We start from the raw sequence: 24,307 nt of genomic DNA, 5'->3' as shown, positions 1-24,307 counted from the left end.
CAAACCACTTTTTATTAAAAACTTTTGCTTATGTCAACACGTTAACTGCAAATGAATAATAAAAAACCCCTCAATTTCCTTATAAAAAACCCAAAATAGATTTATCTGTTAATCTATAAAGTTCAGTTTCTTCATTGGTTTGATGGATGTTGTATAAATCTGTTTCTTTCTATTTTTAGTTATATGCTGTCATTGTTCAGCAAAGATTTGTCTTCATGATGGGTTACTTGATCATCGTCTTCATCAGGAGTCTTCTGGTGTCTTTAATCGGAGTCCAACATTAAATGTAACATGGATTAGCCTTTACTTTATAAATGTTTCATTTTATAGTGTGATGTTATCTTGGTATCCAAACAATCACTCAGACAAGAAAAACCCAAGACGCTCATTTCCATCTTCATATAAAATAATTTAATAACATCTGACACGTAGAAAACAAAAGTGGCAGCACAAAAGTCTCTTTAGTTGTCATGACAACAGATTGCACATGAGCAGTCCGGCTGAGCTCGGCGGGTTCCCGTGGCGACCTTCCGTTTCCGAGGCAGTCTCTTACAATACTCAGCCAATCAGAAAACACTACACAGGCGGGCGGGGCCGTCTCCGCACAGATACTGGGTCAGTAACCTGAACACTTGTCTTTCATCGGTTTACCAAAATAAAAGTCCACACACAAAGAAAACAAAAAAGTGGGGGAGGGTTTAGGTTGGGGGTGGGGCTGCCCCCACCCCTCTTTAGGTGAGTTAAATAAAAAAAGGGAGGGAAATGAGTCCAACTGAAAGGTGAGAGCAACTAAAGAGAAGGTGATGAAGAGCAAAGGCATCACTCAGCAGCAGCATACTTACATTCACTGAGGTAGGAGGATGGCAGACTGGGGGGCGTGGCCTTACCTCGTCAATCAGTTACCTACTGATCAGCGCTACTATCAGTCTGATCACAGATCCACCCCCCCGATACTCAGGTTGACCCCCGCCTGCTGACAGCAGTCCACCAGCCGCCGCAGACGATCGGAGGCGCCGCCCTCCGCTGCTTCGAACAACAACCGCTGCAGAGAGGAGGGGTGGGGGGAGAGAGGGGGCAGACAGTAGGAACACAGAGGGAGGGAGGGAGGGGTTGGGGGGGGACAGACAGATGAGGTCACAGGGATGGAGGGGTGGAGGGAAGGGCCAGGTGAACATGCTGTACACAGGTGAGTCAAAACAGCTCAGTCACCTGATCCACATCGACTCATCAATACTAAGGCTGAAACGATTAATTAGCTGAACCCCCCCCCCCCAACATATTCAGAGCATTAATAACTAATTATCTGATCCAATTGACTCATCAATCTGATCAATTAATCAAATTAATCACGATTAATGGATTACTGAAATAATCATCAACTAATTTAGTGAACTATTAATCGTTAACTGGAATATACAGACAATTCTTTTAACTGAAAACCCAACATTTTGATGTCAGAACAACTGATTTAGTTGCAGCCCTGATGCTAAGTGATTAATACTCATTTAACTCGGCCATAGTTGCTTCTGAAAGCGAACTCTCTAAGCCTTGGGTGCCCTAAGTGCAGCTCGGGGCCATTTGCAGCCTTCTAAAAGATTTTTTGCAGCCCCACCAAACCTCCATTCTAGAATTGAGCAAATCTGGCCTGCAAGCTCAAGTTGTAGATGCAGATACCATCAACTCCTGATTTTAGAAAACATTTCAAAATAAGAGTCCTAATTTCACAGTGAATGAGCTCAGACTCGGGAGGTGAGGTAGTGTTACTTGTTTGTGTGTGTGTGTGTGTGTGTCACAGGTGAATTACATCTTTCCACAGGGCGGCGCACAGCGGCAGGTTTTGGAGAGCTTGCTGATACAGAAGACACATCTAGAAGAACAACAGAAAAAATAAAAGAGAAGAAGAAGAAGAGCTGGAGACGCCGGAGCGTCAGCTCAGTTTAGCAGAGACAAACAGACAAACAAACAAAAACAGCTGGGACAGGTGTGGACAGGTAACACCTGCAGGAGAGAGATGAGCTTCAAAATTCAAAAAATACTCAAAGACCTGCTGCTGCAGGGACATTTATCTCGGATCTACAACTCATTTTGAGATTTGTTTCAGGTGCAAAACAAATCTCAAAAGAGCTTTGTGTCTTCTTCAGAGGTTATTGTGTCGTTTCCTTCAGTAGTTCTTGATGCAGCGCCACCACAGGCGAGGAGGGGAACATGTCATTCACTCAGCAGCTGAAAATTCAATAAATGTTTCAATTTTATCCCCAATCTAACCAAATCTACCAAACTGTCTGGTGTGAAAACACGTGTTCAGGTTAAACAGCAGGTCTGACACCTGGTGGCCGCTTGTGGTCACTGCAGGATGAATGATATCAGTTAATGGACAATGCAGACCCCTGACTCACCTGGCCACGCTCCTTCAGCTCCCGCTCCACAGCGATTGCTCTAGACACAAACACCACAAACAGTCAGTCAGCTCTGATCTCACTGCAGCGACACACAGCGTGCTCTTCATGTTCGACACCATCAGAAGTGCCTGGATCAAACCGTGTCAGGAACGGCCAGGAACCACAGTCACTCACATTCTCCAGCTGGACAAACATCGAGGAGTGTTGCTGGTCAGCATGCGGGCCTGAAACTTCAGCTGCTCCGTGTTTCCCTCAACAAACTCCTGATGCAACAACCTGCAAAGCAACGGCACACACACAGATGCAACACAACACCAGGAGCAGACGGCCTCAGACTCTCAGACACCTGGCTGTGTGTGTGTGTGTGTACCTAAGGCCCAGCTCAGGGTTGCTCGGCATGGCGTTTCTCAGCCTCTCCAGGACCAGAGCGCGTTGGGACAGCGGGATGTATTTCAGGTAGAGGGACACAACCTGGAGGAGGAAACGGCAACCAATAGACTATACAAGTCCTGTTGTCACTGAACTGGATTTTACAACTGAGCAAACAAGTATTTTAGTAATTCCTAGCAATATCCTAGCAATTAATCAGACAAAACAAAAAGTCAAGCTTTTCAAAGGGTTTAGTTTGTTGGACACAGTGCAGTGTGAAAGTGAATCGCAGCAGCTGAAAATGCAGCTTTGGTCCCCAATCGAACCGAGTCTAGATAATTTCCCCCAAATTATTTCAGCTCTACTGGATTTATAAGTAAAGTTTCAGGTTGAGTCAGACATCTGCTTTCCAACAATCTGAGTAGTTATTTGTCAATGGAGATGCAATGAAGTCAGAGCTGAATCTTTACCTTGTTATGGAAGTGGTAGCAGCTCCAGAACTGTGCGGGATTGAAGGGAAGCTCCAACCGTGATGGGAGTGTGCTGAGGCAGCGATGGACCAGATCAGGGAACAGCTTTTTGGAGAAGCTCAGAGTCTGGGGTCTGCAGCTGAACAGCAGGTAGCTGAGAGAAGAGCAGAGTCGGTGTGAGAGGAGTGAGGATTAACCTTTCTGTTTGGTTACATGTCATCCAACAGCAGGAACACTCACTCCATCCACAGCGTGTGAAGCTCCTCCAGCTGCAGGATGGACCCCAATGCTCGCTCAAATGCCTCGATGGCCTCTTCCTCTGAACCGTGCAGCCACATCCAGCGACTGAAAGCAGAGATCTAACTCTAAAGACAACCCAGTTTCAGCCCTGAGGCTTCCAGCAGAGAGAGAACTCACCAGTGAAGCAGGTGAAGGAAGGACGTCTGCTGACTGAGCTGCTCCTCCAGCTCTTTTTTGATGATGGGACTGATCAGCAGATCCTGGCTGGAGAAGCCCAGGATGTGACTGATGGGACAGAAAGCAGCAGTAATCTCACATAAACCTTTGTGGACATCTGCAGAGCTTTAAAGGTGACCTATTTTGCTTCCTTGAACAGGTTAGGAAAGATCTATGGTCTATAAAAAACATGTTCATTACAGTTTTTGCATTCTTAGATAATCAGATTTTAGTCTCAGTTCTGCCTGTTATGATCTTCTTTCAGGCTTAGGGATTATCTTGAACCTCCAGAGTCAGGAGGGCCACGAAAGAACCTTTGGCGGGCCGAATTTGACCCCCAGGTCTTGAGTTTGACACATGATGCACCAACTGGTTTCTGAATGGTAAGTCAACCACAACAAAAACCTTCTCTTTTTTTTCAGCAGCCATTGTAAAACTCATACAATGGCAAAACCAGCTGACCAAATGTGCTGATGCTCAGCTGGGGTTGCTAGGTAACGGGTGGAGCTCTGCTGGGGTTGCTAGGTAACGGGTGGAGCTCTGCTGGGGTTGCTAGGAAACAGTGCAGTGCATGTCAAATGCAACTTAAAGAGGTTGTTGGCTCATTTTCCAAACTTAAAAAAACATAGTTGGGCTGTTTAGTTAGAAACAGTAGAAACCCAAATCGAAGTATAAAAATGTGCAAAATGTCCCCTTTTCTTTACCGCAGAACGTCCACAGGCGTCTTCTGACTCTGCTCGTCTTCACAGAGTGACAGGATGAATCCTCGGAACAGAGGCAGGATGGCGTTGGACTTGTCCTGCAGAGGATGTTAAAGAGCCAGGATGAAGAACAGCAGCTTGTAAGCTCTCTAACCGGCGGTCTGTAAGCAAGAGGCGGAGCTCACCTGGGCCATGAGGAACCTGCAGCAGTGGTAGAACACCTGAGCGTTGTGCGGACAGTCGGCCAGCGCGTTCAGCCACATGCTGACCGCCTGCTCGCCGTTCCCTCTGCTGATGTGGAGGTCGGCCAGAACGTTGCGCAGCGTGCACGAGTCGGGACAAAACTCCAACAGAGAGACGCACAGATCCACACCATCATCAAACCTGAAGGGTCACAAATGTTACTCATCAAGGTGAAACTCACTGTTTATTAAATAAACGTCATGTTTGCCCTTAAAGTTTAACTCATCCCCATATGAGAGAATAACCCTGGCCCCTAGCATAACTTTAAATTAGTTGAATTTTTGGATAATTTATTTTGGGAAAATTTATGTTTTTCTCCCACCAATTCGCTCCTTAGGTTCAGACTGATGTCATCACACCCCAGGCGGCCATTTTGTTTGACAAGCATGTTTTTTTACAGCTTTGAATTACTTTGATTCATTTATTCAGGTCAACTTTACAGCAGAATATTGTGAGTCAGGCTAAGATTTTATTTTTTAAATTACAAGCATAAAGTCTTTATTGTGAAGTTATCCTTTGGTTTCAGGTTTACAAGAAAAACTTACACATCAGAATGAAATTATCAGAAGAAGGACTTTGCAATAATTGAACAACGGCTGAGTTTTCAAAGAAAGAACAACATGTATTGATCTAGTCACATCCAATCCACAGAAATAATCTTTTTTTTCTCAGAATTTTAAGAAATTTTGTCTTTCTTCTCGTATTCTTATCACTATATTCTTGTAATTAAAAATTCTTGTAACATGGCCCTGATACACCATTCAACTCACAGATGGGATGCTTTTTTTCTTTTTTAGAAAAGAAGAATAAAAAATTGAAGCTAGGATCTGGTTTAAAGAAAATAAATAGCAGTATTGATCAGCCCTATGCAGAACTAAACATGAAGACAAGAAAAAAGTCCAAATTTGCACAGAAGCATAAAATAGACCCCTAGTTAACCTACTTCTAATAACAATAAAAAGTTAATTTGGGGGTTTAGTTGCATTTTAAACTCCAACTGGTTCACACAGAGAGTTTGTCTGCAGCTGCTTTATCCCAGTAGAGTCCCAGCATTCAGACTGGGATTTGTGTGGCGAGTTATTCTCTGCGGGGAGAGGAGCGATGGACTCACCTCTGCAGAACTTTATAAAGCAGGATGAGGTTTGTGTAGAGCGGCATGCAGGCCAGCGTCCTCTCAGCATCTGTCATGCTCTCCTCACTGCACTGATTAATGGCATCTGAAACACCAACAGACCAGGTGAGAACCTCACGTCAGAGTCTGAGCCGCTGTGGTCCGGCGCTGCCACCTCAGACCTTTGAAAAGCGCGATGAGGATCTCGGGCGGCGTGCTGATGTCGTCCTGCGTCCTCCAGGGCAGCTGGAAGGACTTGGTGCAGACGAGCCTTCCCGGGCCGGAGTCCGCCGGGTCATAGAGGCTCGCTGGCAGCTGGTCGAACTCGGTCAGGTGAATGTAGCAGAGCCAGAGCAGCGCCCGGTCGCTGGCCGTCAGGAACTCCGCCATGCTGTGGTCCTGAGCCGATTTCAAGGACGCCTGGAAAAATGCAACATGAGCATTCTGACTGCAGACACTCTGAAAACTATCGGATATGTACCCGAATTCATTCCACGTATCAAAGTGGCATAGATCTGACTGTTTTGGGTGAAAAGATCATAATTGAGCTGTTCAGAAAGCTGTAAAGAAGTTGTCTGAATGTCACATTTTGGCAAAAAAAAAAGCGGGATTAGGTGACATTTGTCTGCTGTGTGAATGCAGCCAGTGTCAGCAGTCGGTCATGACTCTTGTCTGCTTGTTAACGGTCTCATCAGGACCTGGAGCTGAAGTTCTACCTGTAGGACGGCCAAAGCGCTCTCCATCCGGCCCGTGAACAGACTAAGTTGCACTCTGTAGAGCAGAGCCTCCATCAGCTGGAAGGAAAGTTTCTCTGTGACGCCCGCCGCCGCCTCGTCCTGCAGGAACTGCAGCAGCCGGTCGCAGACGTAGTCCTTCCCCTCAAACGACCGCTCCAGGTTCAGGTACTGAGCAGCAGACAGAACGGACCATAAGACCCAAAGAAACTCCTGATGGAGGTTCAACACCTGATGGTTCGACATCAGTGAGGACTGAAGAGTCAGAGTTGGTAAACTTTCTACAGTAAAATATAAGAACTTTTCAAAAATTTTCTAAAGTAGGTTTTCAAACTTTTCAAGCATCACTTTTGAGATAAAAAACAATATAAATTAACTAAAGCCGTTTCAATTCACTATTATATCACTGTTAAGAATGTCTACAGCAGGGAAAAGATAAACCAAACTAAACTTTATGGTTTGAAACGTTTCTCACACCTTGAACAACTGACTGGTCTGAAAACAAAACACTAAAAGATATCCAACAACTTCAATAATATATAAAATGTAACAAAAGGTCATTGAGCAATTGAGAATAATAAACAAAAACTCACTGCCATCACTTTCTACAGTAACTATTTGAGTAATCTGAATTAATGAGTTACAAAAGCATTAATCCCAAAGGGAAATTAAATAAAGTATTTTTGAATTAGATTTTTTTTAAAGTTTAGGTAAATGACATTCCCGCTCAAATTAAATACTAAAACACAATATAAAAATATAACACAAAAAATATAAAAAAAATCTGTGAAAAATATCGTCAATAAATTTTCTTCCATTTAGTAAATAGAAATAATTTTGGTAATTTTAACTGACCTGAAACAGGAAAAGTTTTCACACAGGCAGAAATAAATGCGTCTGTTTTTTTGCTGGGTGTATAAAAACATCTGGTTTCAGCTGCAAATAACGCTTTCCAGATTTAACGTTTAAATCAAACGTCAAATTGCACTTTATTTCCAAACTGTGCAGTTTGAGTGTCAAAACCCTTTCCAAACTTTAAAACTACCTAAATAAAACCTAATCTAATTTTTAAGCCCCTGTAGGAACCCTGTGGAGTGAGACGGGAGAACCTACGTTCCACCAGACCCGGTGGTCGGCCGCGTGCTCCACGGCCATCTCACACATCTCCCTCACTTCCTCCTGGCTGCCTCGCCTGGAGAACAGAGACAGGTAGTGGCTCCACACCTCCGGGTCGTCGCAGTTACTCTCCAGAGCTCGAGACAGCGTGTTCAGAGCCGCTTCCAGACACTCCGCCGCAGACCTAGAAAGACCCAAACACCTGTTAAACCCCAGAACCAGAACCAGGGAGGGACCAGCAGCTCAGGTGGGAACTTACGCCTCACTCTGGTTCAGGTACTTGAAGGCCAGTTTGATCCACAGCTGAGTGTCTCTGGGACTCTCCAGGATGCTGGCCTCCAGGTTGGAGATGTCGTCCGTCTCGCTGATGAAGTAGCGCCGGTCCTCAGAGGTAACGACGTCCACGGCAGGTAAGATGCTCTTTGACAGGTCTTCTGGTCAAACACCAACACACAGGGATGAGTTATTAAAATGCAAGAAAGAATCAAAACGTAAGGAAGAATATCTGTCTCTTAATCATCGCTGCGTCTGCTAAGGTTGGGGAAAATAATTGATGAATATAATCCATACTGAGCCAACTGCAGGAGACTGAAGAGCCTCACCTCTTCCTGCAGGCGTCAGAGACGCAGCTGCTGGCTCGTCATCGCTGTCGTCTTCGGGGGCGCTGAATCCCGGCGCCGATGGCTTCGGTTTCCACCTCCTCGTGTCTTTGCAGGTTGTGTATGGAGGCACTGAGGAGCCATGAGCAGATGAGGTCACAGGTCTGACACCAGCAGCTGATCATCAAATGGCTGAAGGAGGAACTACCAACCGTGTCGCTTGCTTTCGTTGACTTTACTGATGAGCAGAACCGCCTTCTGATCGATCCCCATCCGATCTTTGTTTGGACCAAACAGCTTCTTCATGTAGCTCTCTGCACAACGAAAACAGTTCGACAGTTGATTCTTGTTTTCACTGATCCGACCGATAAAGAGTCCAGGACTTCTCTCTTTGCTCTCTGATTAAACCCACCTGTGGCGGTGCGGACCTCTTCGTCTGAGCTGCTCTCTGAACAGCCAATCAAGGTCAGATTATAGGACAGGATGTCCTGGAGGAGCTGGTTCCCACTCAGCGTGCAGTTCCTCATGTGCTGCCTGCAGACAGAGAAGGACGTTACAGAGGCAGAAACAGAGTTTATGTCAAAGTTTCTGATGCACATTTTGAAGACTCACTAGATGCTATAACAAATTTTACTGGATGATAAACTGTCCCAGTAGTTACTGCAATAAACAATAATATTGTTGTTTTGAGACCATTTTCCAATAATATGATAGTAATGCTATAATAGTGAAAGAACACGTTCTTCAACTTTAAATTCTAATTAACATTTAACACTGGAACTGGAAGACATTTTAAACATCCAAAATAAATGAACTGAACAACAGAAACAACAAATAAAATTAATTATGAAGTCTGTAAACAAAACTGTTCTTAAAAAAATAAAGAACAAGAAAAAAAAAAAAAAAAAGGTGCGGTCACCATCTGCAGCCGTCGTCGTTGCAGGTTCCGGTCAGGTCGAAGCGACAGAAACATTTGTTTGGTTCGATGGTGTTGCTGTAGGTAACGGAGCTCAGAGAAAACTTCTCCTTGGTCCTGTAGTACGGACTGAACCTGCCAGAGAGAAACACGGTTGGAAAACTTAAGAAGACAACTTCATTATACCGCTGGGCGATAAATCAATTTCATTAATTAACTGAATTTATGGTTTTTAAAGATTTTAATCTTGGAAAACGTGGAATATTTTTTCTCCAATGCACTCTTTGGGTTTCCATAATTCAGAGTGAAGTGAGCATGTGCATGGCAGCCATCTTGTTTGATAGGCTTGTTACAGCTTCTGTTAATTACGACCAGGTTCCGATTTTATTTTTTATTGACCAGCCCTACCAAAGTGTGAGATGAAGAGTTTATGTTGTGACTGCGATCAGCTTGGTGGTTCCTACCTGTACGACCTGAAGACCAGCAGCGGGCTGCGATACGGCTCAAACGAGACCGGCTTCAGCTCCGACACCACAGGTTGGTTCCCAGCTTCCAGCTCCACTGGAAGCATCTGACCAGGAACAAAAACAAAAACAGGAGTTGACTCTAAAAACATCATTCCTAATGATTTGGTAATGATTAACTACCAGATCAGTCAGTTTAATTCATCAAGCTCCTCTAAAAAGAGATGACTCCTTCTAGCCAGGAGCCTAAAAAGAGCCAGGAGGAAGGTCTTAGTGCTGTCAATCAACCTTATGTACTTGCTGCTCAACGTGCTAATGGCGGAGAAACAGAACAACATTACAGGAAAATTGTTTATCCACCATCATCAGTGGCCAAGCTAACTAGCCTTAGCATTTGTGGCAGGCTATATTTTAGTTAATCAGCTGTAGCTTAAAACGAAAGGAGGCGTGTGTGATTAGAGAATATATGAGGATGATTAACAGCGCTAAGACCCTCCTCCTGACTCTGATTGGTTGTTTCTGCAGTTAGTACTGGGAGCACTGGGAGGGAGCAGAGGCGCTCCGTTTTGTCACAGATGATCTGTCTCATACATGACGGTTGACAAGTATGTTTCTTATAAGTTACATACTTCAGCTTTAAGTAAGAGATCAGGTCAGAGGTCGTTACCTGTCCAGTGGGGGAGTCATTTGTGTCCTCCTTTAGATTCTGCAGCTCCCTCTGAAGCAGCTCCTCCAGCCGGGCCTGTTGCTGGTACCGGCTCTTCAGACCGTCCAGGTCCAGCCCGGCAAACAGCTCCACAGGAGGCTTGCCGCTGGACGCCGTCTCGGTGCTGGACGCCATCTTGGTAGGCTTACTGTTGCCGCCGTCTTTAGAGGGGGCGGAGCTTGGAGTCTCCAGGTGGGGTTTGGTGAAGGAGCTATTGGACTGCCGGAGGGAGGAGCGGCGGCTGCCTTTAGCTGCAGCTGGGGCAAGGGCGGGTTCTGGTTCTGGATCCTCTGCCTCGGGAACGTCCTCGCTGTCCAGAACCAGCTTGTCCTGGGACAGGTCGTGCAGGGAGGGCTGAGGCAGGTGGAAGGGACTGGATGGGGGTATCTGCTGGATCTGAGGGGCGGGCGGTGGGACAGCAGCTGGGGGAGGAGGTTCTGTTGGGAGTACTTTGTTCCGCCGAGCCTGAGCCTCCTTCAGTTTCTGGATCTTGAGGGCGTACTCTGACTCCAGCTGCTGCAATCGCCGTTTCTGAGCGATGAGCTCGGCGAAGTGTCTCTCAGAGCCACGAGGTGCCACGTCCAGACGCTGCAGCTTACTGGACTGCAGAGACAGAACAGAAACACAATCAGTTCTTACTTCTGGAGATCAGCAAGGAAAATCTCTCAAAACACAGCAAGTAAAAAAAGGAACTTCTGGAACATTCAACCAGGTCGTTTTGTAGTTTTCAGCAGTAGTTTTCAGGGTTGCACAATATATGACGAATTTATAGTTATCACAATATCTCTCTTGGCAGCATCCACACTGCTACTAACTCCTTGAGCTGCAAAAATATCCTTCACATCTGCTACATACAGGGTTTCCCCAGTGAACCCAAACCAGAAACACGCAAGGCTTGTATTATGTGTTTATTTGAGTCATATCCTTATCCTCATATGGATCAGTATCATCGCTATAGGTGCTGAATCTTTGTTAGCTTAAAGGTTTAACTCATCTAGCTAGATATTGCATTAGTTAGCAGTTAAATCGCTGTAACTCGATGCTGAATAATTGTTAGCTTGCCGATATAGCTCCTGTAAAAATCACTTGATTAGTTACCGATTAGATTGCTGTAATGCCGACCCATTAGCTTACAGGTTTGATATTTGCAGCTAGATTTTGGATTAAGTACCTGTTAAACCACTGTAACTTCATGCTAATTCTCGACAAGTTCAACTCGTCTAGCTGGTTATCAAGCTAGTCACGGCTTAAACCAATATTGCTGAGTCAACGTTATCTTACAGACACATGTAGCTAGTTATTCGATTAGTCACGGTTAAACCCCAACTTGATGCTCAGTCATTGTTAGCATACCAACGTTAAGCACTTGCAGCCTATTTGATTAATTTCAAGCTAAACCACTTAGGTTGATGGTGAGTCATTTTACAGCTGTAACATGTGTAGCTAGTGATGAAGTCGATATCACATCTGACATAAAAAAGGAGGGCTTAATCGATCAAATTAATCGATACCTGATTATACAGACCTTCGAACTATTATGTTTACCTGTACTGTAACTGTGAAGTTCGGCAGAGTTCCGGATAAATCCGGTTCGGTCGGAAGGTTAGGAGATTTATTACAGGTGCATTACCAAACTGTGCCGCTACACTGACTGCAGGGGGCGCAGTTGCTTCTTGGAGTAGTTCTCAGAGAGGCTGCAGGTGTATCCTAATACGTTTCAATATTTATGGGAATGTTGATTGTTTTAGCAGCAACTCAATTTAAAAAGTGAAAGCACAATAAAGTTCTGACCTTTTAACCAGAAATATTGGGCTACTGAAAACTATCATGAGCTGTACAGTTGAGGGACTCAGAATAATCCTTTATTTGTCGTTCAATAGGGAAAATTGAATGCATCAGGGAAAAGTGACAGACAAATGGAAAGTACACAGATGCACCTAAAAATTGGTGATCATGAAAATAATTTTTATTGGCCAGTCAATCACAGTCATTTCATGGTAGTTAAAGAATTGGGAAGTGTGTGCCAGTGCCGGATCCTTCTGGAAAATTAACTCATGGATTTTCATAAAGCTTGACAGAAGAAGGAAGCATGGAGATAAAAGTTTCTGACAGAGGAATGTTCTGAATTTAATTTAAAAAAAAAAAACACAGTGGACCAACACCTGGAAAGATTATTGGCTGTGAAAGCACCAAAATGGACATCAAGCAACTTGAATTCTGTTACTTTTCACTGAAATGAAATGTAAAATGTATTTTTATCTTAAAAAAGGACTTTGGACAACTACACAAACAGTCCAGTCCGGTTCCTCTTTAGTGATTACGTATGTCTTTATTGCAGGAGTGGCTCAACACAAAGAAAGTAAGTTATTGTACTAATGTGTGTAGTGACTTAACTGACTCACGATGCAGTCCATACTACTGTATATTTACCTACCACACTTTTTCCTTCCACTTAACTTCCTGTTATATACTAGAAACATCAGGAAATGCAAAGAACCAGCTTCTGTAGTGTGGGTGTTTAAAATCAGTTCCTCAAACACAATTCAAGAATACATCTTAAATAAATTAGGACAAAACTAGAATTTTTCAATTAAAATCCACCTACAGAAATATTAGATTCAACACAGAGTGATCATCTTTTCCAAGTTTTCTCATTTACCAAAGAAAAACAATTTGAAGTTTCGAATCTACGATCTTGTTCACACACAAAAAATACCTGATATCTTTGTTTAATTAAAACAGTTCATACTTAGTTTACTACAAAATCATAAAATTTTTGATGATTTTAGTTTTTAAAAATTATATTTTTTTGGTCAGTAAGTGATTTTCAGCTGATGATTTTGGCTTGTGTGACAAAAAGTTTTGAAACCCCTGTACTATAACAATAAAGGTGGTTTATTTTCCAAGTAAAGAATGTTGATGAAATTGAAAACATAAAATATTTATGTATTCAAAGATAATTTTTATGACACATTGAGCTTCACATTGAGTTTTACAGGATCTGTAAACTTTTATTTTTCTGGAGTGTTGTAAACATGAAGTAAGGACCAGGAAGTTGAAGCCGTGTCTCACCATGGTTTGATTGGACTCTGTGGGACGTTTGATTCCTCTGCCAGCAGCCAGCTGGGCCTGCATCAGATCCTGTTCCAGTCGGACGGATAAAGTCTTCTTCTGGGAAACCCGCTGCTCAACACGGTGAACCTGCAGGAGACAGGATTCTGCTGTGAGCTTTCAGAACCAATGGGATGAGGACAGGTATGAACTGAGGCTGGGTGATTATTCGATTTGATCAACTTTTTAGTTTCAATGTTTTTACCACCTATGCTCTCCTTGGGTTTTCATAGTTCTGGATGATGTCATCTTGAGACGTTATAATTTGGTATACAGATAAAACTTAATACTTCATCTTCTAACCATCAGAATTAAATCAGCTGCCGGTTTGGAGGAAGACTCCAGTAGCAGGAGTTTGAAAAGACTCTGCTTTCCAAGAAAGAACCATATAAACTGAGCTGGCCAGCAGGTCAAATCCTGATAAATATTAAAGCCTTTTATCACTAAAAACTTTTTTCTTATAATTTTAAGACGTTTCTGGTAAAATTGCATATTTTGTCAGCTAACATTTGTCTATATTTTCTACTTTCGTAATGGAATAAAAATTCTGGTAGACTGGCTGTAATACAACTCACAGAAGGGATACTTGAAATAAAAGTCATTTTTGGAAATATTTTTGGTCTTTATTTCTTTTTTACAAAATAAAGAAAAAAATCTATTAAATTCAAGTTTGGTAAGGAAAAAAAATCAAGAGTTTTTATCTTTAAGACCTATCGCCAAGGTTTAGTATTACCACACCTTCATGCCTGTCGCAATAAATCAATTAATCGTATCATAAATTAAAACGAGCTCAACAATATCCATTTGCATGATTTATTGTTTTTCTCTTTTCTTTCTACCAAAAACTGGATGGCAAAAGTCCTCAGTTTGTTTTTTTATTCTGAAGGCCAGTTTTGTTTACACAAACGTCACAATTCATTTTATTTATTTATTTTTGGATATTTAAAATGTCTTCCAGTTCCAGTGTTAAATGCGCATGAGAAGTTAAAGTTTAGTTATCTTTGACAGCGTTTTCTTGAAATATTATGCCATTACTGTTAAATATCACTGGAAAATGGTCTCAAAACTACAGTTAACGCAATAACTTCTGGGACAATTTATCGTCCTGCAAAATTTGTCACCATGACAGGCCAACGCACCTGTTCCTGCAGCTTCCTCAGCAGCGTCCTGTTGGCCGCTACGATCTTCTCCGAAGCCACCAGCTGCTCCCTCAGTTTGACCATCTTGGTTTCAGCTGCTCTTAGTGTCTCTGTCTTCTTCAGCTCCTGCTGCAGCAGGTGTCTGAGGACGGCCTCGTCCCTCTGCAGCAGCTCTCTGTGGGGACAGGATGAGACAGGATGAGCTGGCTAAATCATGAACGCCCCACGAAGAGCTCTGTGGGTGTTGAGGTGTCTCACCTGTGCTTGTTGAGTCTCTGCTCGGCCTCAGTCAGCCTCAGTTCAGCCGCCGGTTTTGAGGAAGACTCCAGAACATGATCAGCCGCAGCAGAACTGTGATCCTTCAGCATCTTCTGCTTCTCCCGGCTGCAGCATCAGGACACGTTTCAGCCCTCACACATCTCAACCTTTATATCGTGTTTATGACGGCGTCCTGCTACTACCTGGCGATTTCCTCTTTGAGAAGCCGGTACTCTGCCTTCTTGGCTTCAGGGAGAGATTCTGGGGTTCTGACCGGGTTGTTCTCCTTCTCACATCCTGAGGTTGTTTTCGGCTTCGTCGCCTGCCAAACATTAGAAAACAGAAGATGCTCTGAATACTGGATTACAATGTATCGGCAGGTTTCAGCAAGTCAAATTTAAGACTTTTAAAGACCTTTCTAATGCTACTTTGAGTGAAATTTAAGACAGAAAAAAATAGAAATATAGATTTAAGTCAGAAATATGAGGAAAATTATGAGGAAAAGAGTCAAAATTCTGAGAATAAAGTCAGTTATTTTTGTAGCGCCCCTCTGAAAAACAGGCAGTGACAAAAAAGGGTGCAGAAGAGGGCCAACGTAGTGGCAAACAAACTTCTACATCTTGCTGAAAAGTTACTTGTAAATTAGTTTTGTCTTATTTCGAGTGTGCTTAGAGATTTACACTAGAAACTAAACAAAAATACTTGGTAAGATTTGATGTTTTTTCCAGTGAACAGAGATAAGGCGACTCAAAATTTGCTGACAGAAAAGTCCTGTGGGATCCGCCCCAAAAAACTACAAATATAAGATTAAATTGTCCTGTCAAAACAAAATGTAAGACCTGTGATTAACATCTTTAAGGCCAAACATTTAAACAAATAAGACATTTTAAGGCCTTAGTTTTAGATACATGAATTTAAGACTTTTTAAGGATGCTCGGACGCACTGGACTAAACGTTGCTCACCTCCACAGTCCGTCGGACCTCTTTGATCATAAACTCCAGCCCTCCAAACACGGTCTGTGAGGAGCTGCAGGCGTCCATGTCCGAGTCGCTGTCGTCTGAATCTTTGAGGGAAACCACCACTGACTTGTGCCTGGGAAGCTGCAGCGAGACATTCATGAGCGAGAGGCTGATCCTGGATCAGTGTGCGACAAAACAGAGCAGTTTGGGGGCAAACTGGGAACATCTGGGAGCGACTCACCACCAGTGGACCTCTGGCTGCAGGATGGGCTCTGCTGAAGCGGCTGCTCCGGGACGGCGGCACCGTGTTCAGGCTGACCGTGCTCAGGTTCCCCCGGGGAGGCAGCTGCAGCTCAGCAGGGGGCAGACAGCTGGGGGACGGAGGACCGCTGGAGCTCTTCTGATCGGGACAGAAAACGTAGCAGAGTTCACACTTCCCACAGAAAAATTCAACAGATTTTCAAATACATAACATAATTTATTAATGTTGCTAAAACGCATAATCGTACCAAGTATTTTCACTCCAGTTTTTAGTGCCAATGAAATAAGACAAAACTAACTTACAAGTAACTTTACAGCAAGATATAGCAGCTTGTTTTAAGTCAGTAATTCTTGAAAATAAATTAAAGTGTACTGGTTCCACTGGCAGATTTTTTTTTAACTTATAGTAAGACATTTTTTTTCATGTTACAAGTGAAATAATCTGCCAGTGGAACGAGTATTTTTAATCACTATTCAAGAATTATTAATTTAAAACAAGCTCCTGTATCTTGCTGAAGTTATTTGTAAGCTAGAGGAACTGAAATAAGGCTAAACTAAAATATTTGCACTAGAAACGAGACTAAAATACTTGGCAATATTAGGTGTGTTTGCAGTGTTACAGTATTGTATGTAGCAGGGATAAAGTAAGCTAAAATTTAACTAAATTTTATGTTTTGAAGTTCTCACACACATCTAATATACCAGACTGGTTTGTGAACAAAACACTAATCCAACAAAAAAAAAAATCTCCAATTTCCTAACATATAAAATAAAAGATAACCTTTATTTCCATTACACATATCAATAACTAACTCAGTCATTAGGAATAATAAATATTTATTACACTGAACAAATCAGTTTATGTTAAGGTGAATGACCCTTCTGTTCAGATTTAATGCTTTGACACAATATAAATAATCTCTTGACTTTCTGTAAGGAGTCTTTTCTCCTAAACGTTTATTGGAGAACATTGCAGACGTCACACGAAGCATAAACATTCAGAAAACATCTGATTGAAATTTAAGCATTTTCAAGGATTTTAAGCACCTGATGACCTGTAGTAGTTAGAAACCAAGATCAGGCCAGGTCTAAATGAGGAAACTATTTTTTTTTTCTGAAATCTCGGTGGAACATTTTACTGTGAAATAAACATCACTTATTCATCAGTAAGACTCACCTCGGCCGCTGCCACCCTCTTGTTGGCCATCGACATCAGACATGTCTCCCTAAGCAGCATCTCCTCCTCCTCCTCTTCGTCAGCAAACGGTGGCTTGGGTGGGGGCTCCAGGTCATCAGGAGGCGGCGGGAGAGGCGGAGGCGGGGGAGGAATACCAGACAGCAGGGGGGAGAGGAAAGCCTGCGAGAAATCCTGAGGAGGAGAAAGACATTAAATCCATAGAGTAATAGATTACTTTATTCACCACTACAATCAGATTAAACAGAAACAAGTGGGGGGCGTTCCTTTCAGAAATTATATAATGTGTATTGGGACACATTCCATTTAGAGTTTATACTGAACGGTCAGGGAGGTGGGGGGCGTTCCATTCTAAGATTACTTTGAAGAATTAGAGGGGTGGGGAGAGTTCCAACTGGAGTTGATTTTAAACAAATACTGCTGTGGGAAGCGTTCCATTCAGAGTTTATGGGAAACTGTCAAGAATACTGGGGAGCGTTCCATTCTGAGTTTATGTTTTAAAAAAACTCAGAAAAATATGGAACGTCCCATTCCAAGTTCACTTTGAGGAATTACAGTGGAGGGGAAGGTTTTTAATTTGAGGAGCAGATAGTAAACCAACAGTGTTGTGGGAAGCATTCCACTGAGTTTATAGTAAAATCTCAGAGTACTGGGGAGCGTTCCATTATGCTTGTATGTATGGAACCTTTATTTAACCAGGTATTAAACCCAATTAAATATGGATAATAAAAGGAAGAAAAATAATAGAGCAAACACTCGCAAAATAATAAAAACAGGACTAAAATACAACTTGATATTAGTCAAAGCACTGACAAAATGTTGAGAGTACGGGGAGCCAATCTGTTCATATCTAATGACTACAGTGTTCAAATCCGAGTAGTTTAGCATTAAAACTGGCATTGTTGTGGGAAGCACTCCATTCTGAGTTTATAGTAAATGGTCAGAGTACAGGAAAGTGTTTCATTGTGCTTATCTCAAAGGATTAGAGTTAGGGGGAGCGTACCATTTAGAGTTCAGATTGGTGAGGAGTTCATATTGACTAAACTGTGTTGTAGGGAATGTTGCTAAGGTTAAATGAACAGTGTAGCAAACAGAGTTTAATTCAGTGTGCAGTCTGATTAAATGGTCAGAGTGGTGGGAAGTGTCCCATTTAGCAATGAGGATGTAAACAAAGCCTGGTGTGGGGAGCATACCATTCCGTAGGCTCCAGCCTCGGCCCCATAGAAGCCCAGTGGAGGGAAACACGCCGCCTCGTCTCCCGGCAGCAGGTTGTGCATCGGAGACGGCACTGAAACAGGAAACGTGTCATTCAGCCGTAAACAGGAAGTACGGGTCAGCTGTGTGTGTCCTACTCACCGGGTGAGCTGGTCTCACTGTCCGTATCCATGGCGACCTCGTCGTAGTTGTCGTACTGGTAGAGGCTCCCTGAGGAGTCCAGGCCCGGCTTCCCGGCAGACTTCCTATGGTCTTGATCCCTGGACTGAACACAGGCAGCTGATTGGTGACCGGATGATGACATCACATTCACCTGAGCTCAGCTCGGCTCTGAGGTTCTCACCCTGCTCCGCGTCCGCTTCCCCCCCACCAGCTTCATGAAGCGGTTGTACTGCTCGTCCTGGTTGGACAGGTCACGGATCTGGCGAATTTCCTCCTCACGTTTCCGGCGCTCCTCTTCCTCCTGCCACCGAGTTTCCTCCTCTTTCCGCTGCAGCTTCCAGGTACGGAGCTGCTGCTTCCTGACCGCCTGCTTGGCCGAGGAGCCTGGAGAGAGAAAGAGAGAGAGAGAGGCAGACAAGATGGGGTTAGGAGGGTCAGAGGTCAGGAGGGTCATTACAGGGCCGGGAGATTAATCGGTTTTATCAATTCATCAAATTTTTGGAAAAACTGGATTCTTTTTCTTGTTTAGGCCTGTAATAAATGCAGTTTACATATCGCAATCATGTTGTTTACTGATGCAGAAACTCATACATGCTTTATGTGTTTGTGAGCCTTGGTATTTTTGTTCTTTTTTATTTTTTTGAGCTGATTGGGTTTTCATAATTCAGAGTGATGTCACCCAGGGCGGCCATCTTGTTTACAAGCTGTAATTTTTACAACTTGTAATTATTTGGACTTTGAATTTAGGTCAACTGTGTCACCAAATATTAGATTTAGTTTTTCAAATTCTGAAGAGTCATAATATCACAAGAATATAGCTGTACGACAATAGAGTCAAAATAAAACCAGAATGAAGTCGTGATACTAGGAGAATAAAATAGCACTTTTATGAGAACTCCAACAAAAAAATTATAAAACGTTTAAATGCGGAATGTTGATCATCTTGTGTAGTTATACTTTGGTATCAGTTTTACAGAACAGGAAATAATTCATCTTTTAACAAACCAGCATCAAATTATTATCAACAGCAGAACTTTGAAATAATTACAGTTGATTTTGAAGAAACATCAAAACGAACTGAACTGGTCACATCAGATTAATGTTATTATTTCTTATAAAAACTTTTTTTTCATAGTTTTAAGACATTTTTTTCTAGCAAAATTTTGTCTTTTTTCTGCTAATATTTAACAGGTAGGTATTTATCATATCAATTAAAATCGGATCTGCTTTAAAAAAAAAATCTGATTTTATTTTTAAGCCGTATCGTCCAGCCCCAGGTCCAACAGGACCCTGTAGAGACAGGCGTCTTCAAAGGACAAACAAAACTTTAAATTCTCTAAGCTCCGCCCACTTCCTTCATCTCACCTGGGCTGATCAGCCTCTTCGCTCCTTGAGCTTTTCCTGGCGTTCGGCTCCTCTCCATCGGGACTCTGGGCCCCAGCTTCGGACTCTGTCTGATCCGCTCCCTGTCAGCCGATCTGATGCTCTTCATTCTGTCTCTGTCTGACGGTTTGGATCTGCTCCTGTTCTGCTCTGCGGCAGCAGCGGCGGCGGCGGCGGCAGCAGCAGCAGCAGCAGAGGAGGCGGACCTGGTGGTGACTCGCTGCCTCTCGGGCAGAGCGGCTCCAGAACCGGGAGCAGAGTTCTTCTCCTGCGAGGCTTTAACGATCCGATCTTTGCTCTTCTTCATCACCTGCTGCTCCTGCTGCTGCCACTTCTTACTGGCCGACTGCAGCGCCAGGAGGCGGAGCTGCAGCTCCGATAGCTCCTCCTCCTCCAGCTTCTCCACCGGCTGAGGAGACACAGACACACGATGGTCACATGACCCAGGTCACACTAAAGCTGGGAAACATCCAACATATCAGAATCACAGCTGCAGCATCACCATGGAAACTTACAAGATTTGATGCTCTATTTTTAAATCAGTACCAGGACTCAGGCTAGGTTTGGACAATAAATTGATAATATATATTGTGATAGACCAGTATCAGTAGATAATACTTCTGATAGAATATTCAATAATTTTCCTGAACTCTACTCCAGAACCGCACAGCATTCTGGGAGATGTAGGCAGAGGAAAGACAGTAGACAGTAGACAGTCACTCCAGCCATGTTTAGTGGCCTAGAATTTAGTCCAATTCTAGGTCTGTTTGTCCAGAAAGTCCGGTTCCTTTGGTGAGGTGTGAATGTGTAATCTTCTCTGATGTGGACCAAAGAGACAGAATTCCATCAAAACACCTTGATCTCACTTTGGTTTAACTGAACTGTGGTGCGGTTTGAGTGAATATGTGGATGCAAGCAGACCGGAGAACGCTCCAAAAGCAGAAAATGGACTACAGCGCAGGGCATTCTGGGTAATCGTAACCAAAACAAATGTGAGATTCTAGCACTAACGGAAGAAATGGTTCTTAGTCTTTTACCAAAGACAAAAAAATAATCCTGCAGGCGTTAAAATCTGACGCCACTTCATTATTGTTTACATTTTAAGTAGTGCTCAGTGTCTTCTTCTGTGGTTTGTATGTTGTTTCCTTCAGTGGTTTTCAGTGCAGCGCCAGGTGAGCTTGCTTGCTTGCTTCAAACAAACATTTTGAAAGAAAACCGCAGCAGCTGAAAATGTAACTGAATCTACCGGACTAACAGGTGTGAAAAACACCCTTAGCTGCTCAACCTCTCAGGTTGGTGGCACCAACTCTTTCACTCTTTGGTTACCTAGCAACAGCCTGTTGAATAACTTGTGCAGCAGCAGTTTTAGGTTTCGCCACTGTGCCTCATAACTGCTTACAAGTAAAAAACAACGGTGTGGAATGACTAACAGGTGTGAAATAGAGTTCTGTGTTCAGCTCACCTTGTCAGATGACAGAGTTGACTCTTCGCTGGATGCCGACGATTCACTGCGACACAAGATGACATCCTGAGCGTTGTGCTTCTCCTCAGGAATGGTTTCCTCGCCACAGGACGCGCTCTGCTTCTCCTCTGAAGCTGCAGCTACATTTTCTTCAGGTTCTGCAGCGTCGGAGCTTCCCGCTTCTGCACCTGGTGACACACAACGGCATTGGAGTGAAACCCTGAGAGGAAAGCTGAGGTTCTGCTCGGCTGAGTTCTGCTTACAGACACAACGCCTCACGTATCAGTGTGGATATGTCACTATGCCTCAATAACTAATAAATCAATTAATCGCTTCATAATTTAAATGAGTTCAATAATTTACATTTGAAGTATTGCTTTTCTCTCTCTTTCTACCAAATACTGGATGATAAAAGTCTTCAGTCTGATGCTTTGGTCTCGACTAGCCCTGTTTTTTGAAGGACAAATTTGTTTAGAAACTTTTTAATTGATATTATTTCTTGTTTTGTTGATTTATTTTGAATATTTAAAATGTCTTCCAGCTCCAGAGTTAAATGTTTTTGAGAATTTCAAGTTTATTGATGTTTGAGAGTGTTTTCTTGCGTAATTACCTTTTTTTTTTTTATTGAAAATGGTCTCAAAACAACAATATTACTGTTTATTGTTATAACTTCTGGGACGATTTATCGTCCAGGAAATTCAGTTATTATGACAGCCCTTTACGTCACCACATCACAGTGGAATCTGTGGAAATAAACTCACCTGCTGCCTCCTGGCCTTCCAGCTTCTTACGCAGCTCATCCAGTTCCGCCGGCGTCAGAAGTTTATGCCGCAGTGGTTTGATGTTGAACGCCTGGAAAGGTTTCTTCTCATCCTTTTCCATCTGCTCTTCTCCGATTTGACCTAGAGGCAGTTCTGGTGTTGGTTCCGGTGCTGGTCGGACCTCTGCAGCAGGAGAAGCAGCGGCGGGAGCTTCCTCCGCAGCAGGAGAGGCGGCCGGCTCCAGCGCCATGGTCTCCGCTTTGCGGATGCAGTCCAGCTCCAGCTGGATCTGCTTGTACTTGGACAGCAGATCCTCAAAGCTCTCGTTCATACTGGGATCCTGTCTGGTGGCGTTAGGACCCACTTTCCTGACCCGGACTCTTGGCGGTTGCTTCTCTGAGGTTCTTGATAAGAAAAACTAAGCATTTCACATGTCAGGGAGGAAGAAACGGGGAAAATGTTGAGTCTTCCTGAAGATAAAGCAGTTTTGGAGACGTTACTGTAGATGGAGTCTGAAATTCCTGCCTACAAAGCTGATGGAGAATTATTGAAATTATTCCAGAAACTCCATGTGTAATGAAATAACCTCATATTTCATCTGAATATTGAAAAATCAGATAATCTGAGTTTGTATTTCCCTAAAACGAACACAGAACAACCAGATTCCACGACTGCTTCATCCCATAACACTGCTAAACTCCCATTAATCCTTTAATTGTACGTATTTACATTGATACTTTTTATTTAATGATTTATAATTAATGGAGTGGACCCTTGAAACGAAAATTTGCTCAACATGTACATTTTAAATGTTCTGTTGAATGATAAAGTCTGTCTATGTCTCTCAAACCTGATCAAACAGCAACATCCAAAAACTAAGTCAGTTTATATGAAATTAAACATACAAAAGCTGTTGATCCCTGTGTGTGTGTTAGTAACAAATCTGACTATTAAATAACTCTATCTGGAAAATCTACTGAATCCTTTTTTCCATAAGTAAAAGTAATCTGCCAGTGTAATTAATACTTTTTCCTTCATATTCAACAATTACTGACTTAAAACTGCTATATCTTGGGAAAAATAACTTGTTAGTTTTGTTTTATTTCAAGTGTACTAAGATATTGGCTCAAAAAACTAAACTAAAACAAATAGGATATTGTGTTTTCGCAGTGCGGTTCTGAACTGGTTCTGGGTTTCCCGGTAGCTCAGTGAATAGCCTGAAGTGATCGGAACCTGATCCAGTCCAGTTCTAAACCTGTCAGATCCGTGAAGGATACGCTTTCTGGAGGGAGATCCGTGGATGTCCACCGGTCCGGGTCTTCCAGGTCCTCCTCTGTTGTTCCCTCCGAGACCTCGACCTCGGTTCCAGGACCCCCGTCCTCCGTTCGGCAAGCCCCGGTGTCGAAACCGTCCCAGAGCTCCATGGCTCCGCTCCCAGAAGTTGGACCGATTGTTGGGCTCTCCGAGCAGACAGAGGCCGGGTGGAGGCGGAAGCGGCATCCCAGGAGGCGGAGGGATTGGAGGACGGTCTGGCTGTCTTAGGTTGGGGGGGAACGGGCCGTGAAGGTGAGGTCCGGGGTTGTAGGGCATCATGTGCCTAAAATCCTGCGGTGGGGGTCCCAGTAGAGGCCGCAAGCTGTGCGGTGACTGGTGCGGTTTTCTCGGCCGCGGCCTGGCGCCGCCGCGGGGCCTGCGCCCTTCCCCCCGCCGCGGAGGAGCTTTCTCCTCGGTTTCATCATCACAGATCTCTCCGTCCTCTAGTTCCCCGTCTTCTGGCGTTGATCGACTGGCTGTATTTGAATTCATGTCGGGGTGAGCGCAGTGATCGCGGGCTGTGGGTCAACAGGCGGCCGCGGAAGAGCTCAGTTCTCTGGGTGGTTCTCTGAGTTCTCCGGTGTCCGCTCTGGTTCTTCTTAATTAGCTCACTGCTAGTTGAACGGCTAATCCAAACTACCGCGATGCAAGCAAGCTGTGCGAGACTTCAGCTATCTGGAAGCAGACCATATAAGGAAGGACGAAACTTCCGGTAGCCTTTTTAACTGTTTTGTAAAAATAGTGTATGAATAAATAATTGAAAATAAATGAACTGATGAGGTGCACACCCACATAAACAGGC

General features: G+C 43.5%; 1 protein-coding gene across 3 annotated transcripts; it reads right to left on the bottom strand.

Annotated features, from left to right (window-relative positions):
* Positions 1 to 396: 396 nt before the first annotated feature.
* LOC122836196 (zinc finger C3H1 domain-containing protein-like) lies at positions 397 to 24,145 on the bottom strand. Of its 3 annotated transcripts, none has more exons than XM_044125966.1 (35): positions 23,469 to 24,145; positions 22,192 to 22,587; positions 21,431 to 21,618; positions 19,951 to 20,377; positions 18,767 to 18,969; positions 18,565 to 18,688; positions 18,402 to 18,496; positions 17,191 to 17,382; positions 15,994 to 16,152; positions 15,756 to 15,893; positions 14,996 to 15,114; positions 14,793 to 14,918; positions 14,535 to 14,709; positions 13,357 to 13,485; positions 10,246 to 10,887; positions 9,579 to 9,685; positions 9,118 to 9,249; positions 8,611 to 8,732; positions 8,411 to 8,512; positions 8,202 to 8,330; positions 7,859 to 8,030; positions 7,597 to 7,783; positions 6,466 to 6,654; positions 5,932 to 6,169; positions 5,750 to 5,855; positions 4,581 to 4,779; positions 4,399 to 4,493; positions 3,656 to 3,763; positions 3,479 to 3,583; positions 3,239 to 3,392; positions 2,770 to 2,870; positions 2,574 to 2,675; positions 2,397 to 2,436; positions 1,805 to 1,867; positions 397 to 1,042 (listed from the first exon to the last, which is right to left on the bottom strand). In XM_044125966.1, exons 1-35 carry the CDS (start codon positions 23,995 to 23,997, stop codon positions 932 to 934), a joined length of 6,204 nt encoding a protein of 2,067 aa, XP_043981901.1. In that variant the 5' UTR covers positions 23,998 to 24,145; the 3' UTR covers positions 397 to 931. The 3 variants fall into 3 exon arrangements, with proteins under 3 accessions (XP_043981901.1, XP_043981902.1, XP_043981899.1); XM_044125967.1 differs by having other exon boundaries at positions 7,859 to 8,033; positions 15,994 to 16,149; XM_044125964.1 differs by having other exon boundaries at positions 7,859 to 8,033; positions 23,469 to 24,144.
* Positions 24,146 to 24,307: the final 162 nt, after the last annotated feature.

This window comes from Gambusia affinis, linkage group LG08, assembly GCF_019740435.1.
Source record: "Gambusia affinis linkage group LG08, SWU_Gaff_1.0, whole genome shotgun sequence".
NCBI classification, from domain to species: Eukaryota; Metazoa; Chordata; class Actinopteri; order Cyprinodontiformes; family Poeciliidae; genus Gambusia; species Gambusia affinis.
Note: the sequence above shows the minus strand (reverse complement) of the source record. Positions and strands in the feature narration are given on the sequence as shown.